This window comes from Ochotona curzoniae, unplaced genomic scaffold (assembly GCF_017591425.1).
Source record: "Ochotona curzoniae isolate NIBS_2020 unplaced genomic scaffold, NIBS_Ocur_1.0 contig_4877, whole genome shotgun sequence".
Taxonomy (NCBI): domain Eukaryota; kingdom Metazoa; phylum Chordata; class Mammalia; order Lagomorpha; family Ochotonidae; genus Ochotona; species Ochotona curzoniae.
The window spans coordinates 1,263,379-1,265,173 of record NW_024466409.1 but is presented as its reverse complement, the minus strand read 5'-3'; the positions used below and the strand labels follow the sequence as shown (position 1 = coordinate 1,265,173).

At 44.1% G+C, this 1,795-nt stretch overlaps 1 protein-coding gene across 1 annotated transcript; it reads right to left on the bottom strand.

The window, feature by feature from the left end:
• Positions 1–278: 278 nt before the first annotated feature.
• Positions 279–1,211, bottom strand: LOC121161818 (mas-related G-protein coupled receptor member X2-like). The gene has a single exon (XM_040988448.1). The coding sequence runs from the start codon at positions 1,209–1,211 to the stop codon at positions 279–281; it is 933 nt and encodes a 310-aa protein (XP_040844382.1).
• Between the last annotated feature and the right edge of the window lie 584 nt (positions 1,212–1,795).

Genomic DNA, 1,795 nt, shown 5'->3' with positions numbered 1-1,795 from the left:
CCCATGTTGAAAGAAACATTCAGTGGAAAATTGTGAAATCTGTTGATGGTATCAAGAATTAGGCAAATGTTCATATTTCATTCTTTCTATAGAACAAACTACAAAAATCAGATTACAGTTAGTTTTCTGAAAGATGGTGAGAAGTTATTGAGTTGATTCAGATACATGCAGCTCAATGATGTGCAAATGCTGTGAGGTAAAACAGGCAGTGTTGACTTTCAAAGTCGTGATAGACTGACCAGGACACAGGTTCTTCATCACCACCCCAGGCTTCCTCCTCATTCATCATCCTCAGGGTTGCCCTGCAGAGCCCTCTCAAGAACCAACTTTAGGGGCTGCCTCTTCTGTTGCCGAAAGGAACCAACAAAAAAGTAAATGATGGGGTTGACACAGCTGTTAACACTGGAGAGGAAAATTGTAACTAGGTAAAAAAGGGAATCGTGTTCAACGTTAAAATTTACAAGCCAGTCTGCAAGAAACCAGAAAAAACCAAAGGGCAGACCACAGAGGAGGAAGACCAGCACTGTGAGCAGGACTGTCACATACAGCCTGCTCAGCTGCACGCAGTGTGATCCCCAGAAGACTCTGACCACCAGGGCCAGGCTGGAGCCCAGGAGAACCAAAAATAAGAACATCAGCCAGGAGCTTATGGCGAAACTGATTTTCTTACACCGCTGACAATTGAAAGGAAGCTGAAGAAAGGAGATGCAGTAGTTCCCTTCCAAGATGCTCAGTGTCAGTGCCAGGGCCCAGAGCAGGGCACACATGATAACTGACAGTTTTCTGGGGCGATGGCATCGGTACCATATGGACCACAGGACGGACAGGCAACGCTCAGTGCTAATGGCACTGAGGATGCTCAGGCCCACAATGTATGGGAATACTGTCATATATTGCAGTAACCCAATAATAATTAAGGGTTTGGAGGAAAGACGAGAAAAACTGATGGCAAGAAGGCGATCTGTGATGACACAGCAGAGCAAGAGGAAGTCAGCGATAGCTAGGTTGATGATGTAGACAGTGAAGCTGTTTCTGCGCATGCGAAAGCCCAGGAGCCAAATCACAGTTGCGTTTCCTCCAAGTCCAACCATGGCAACGATGATGATCAGGGAGCCCAGTGTCAGGTGCCCTGGATTATTCAATAGACCAGTGATATCATCTTGCATGCACTCTGGTGTGGTTGTTGTCACTGCTGGCAATGTTGCATTCATGGTTGAAATCCCTTCAGTGGTGACCCTAGGAACATAAAAAGAGGTAAGCTCCTCTGCAAGGTCTCTTATCTCCTGTCCTCATATCTGTGCATGAGAATTCCATTTCTGCATCAGAGGAGGAAAATAGAGGCTTGCATATATGAAGTAATCAACAAAGAGTCGGGAAATACCTGAACTTGGATTCACACTCAGTATTGATGACTCTAAATACCCCTCTTCAGCAAAGTATGTCCTGTAAATGACATGGATATGTCTATGGTTCAAACACCCTACTTTAGTATGCTATCATTAGACCCAATTATTACTGTATCCTAGGCTAGTGGTGTTTGTTACACACAAATGACTAAGAGATGTCCATGTAGGAAGGACAAAGGAGATACAGCCTTAGGCTCATGATAAGAGGTGATCCCTTTTTAGTACATGTGTGAGAATAACAGGACCATGTGGAACAGATGATTAGCACTGAAGACAAGAATGTTTTTTTTATGTCACTAGTAATAGTTCTTTGGCCACACACAGTGTTCTCAATATTTATTCTGCGAGTGAAGGCAGCCTTTAGGAGCACCAGCATTGTACATTATTGA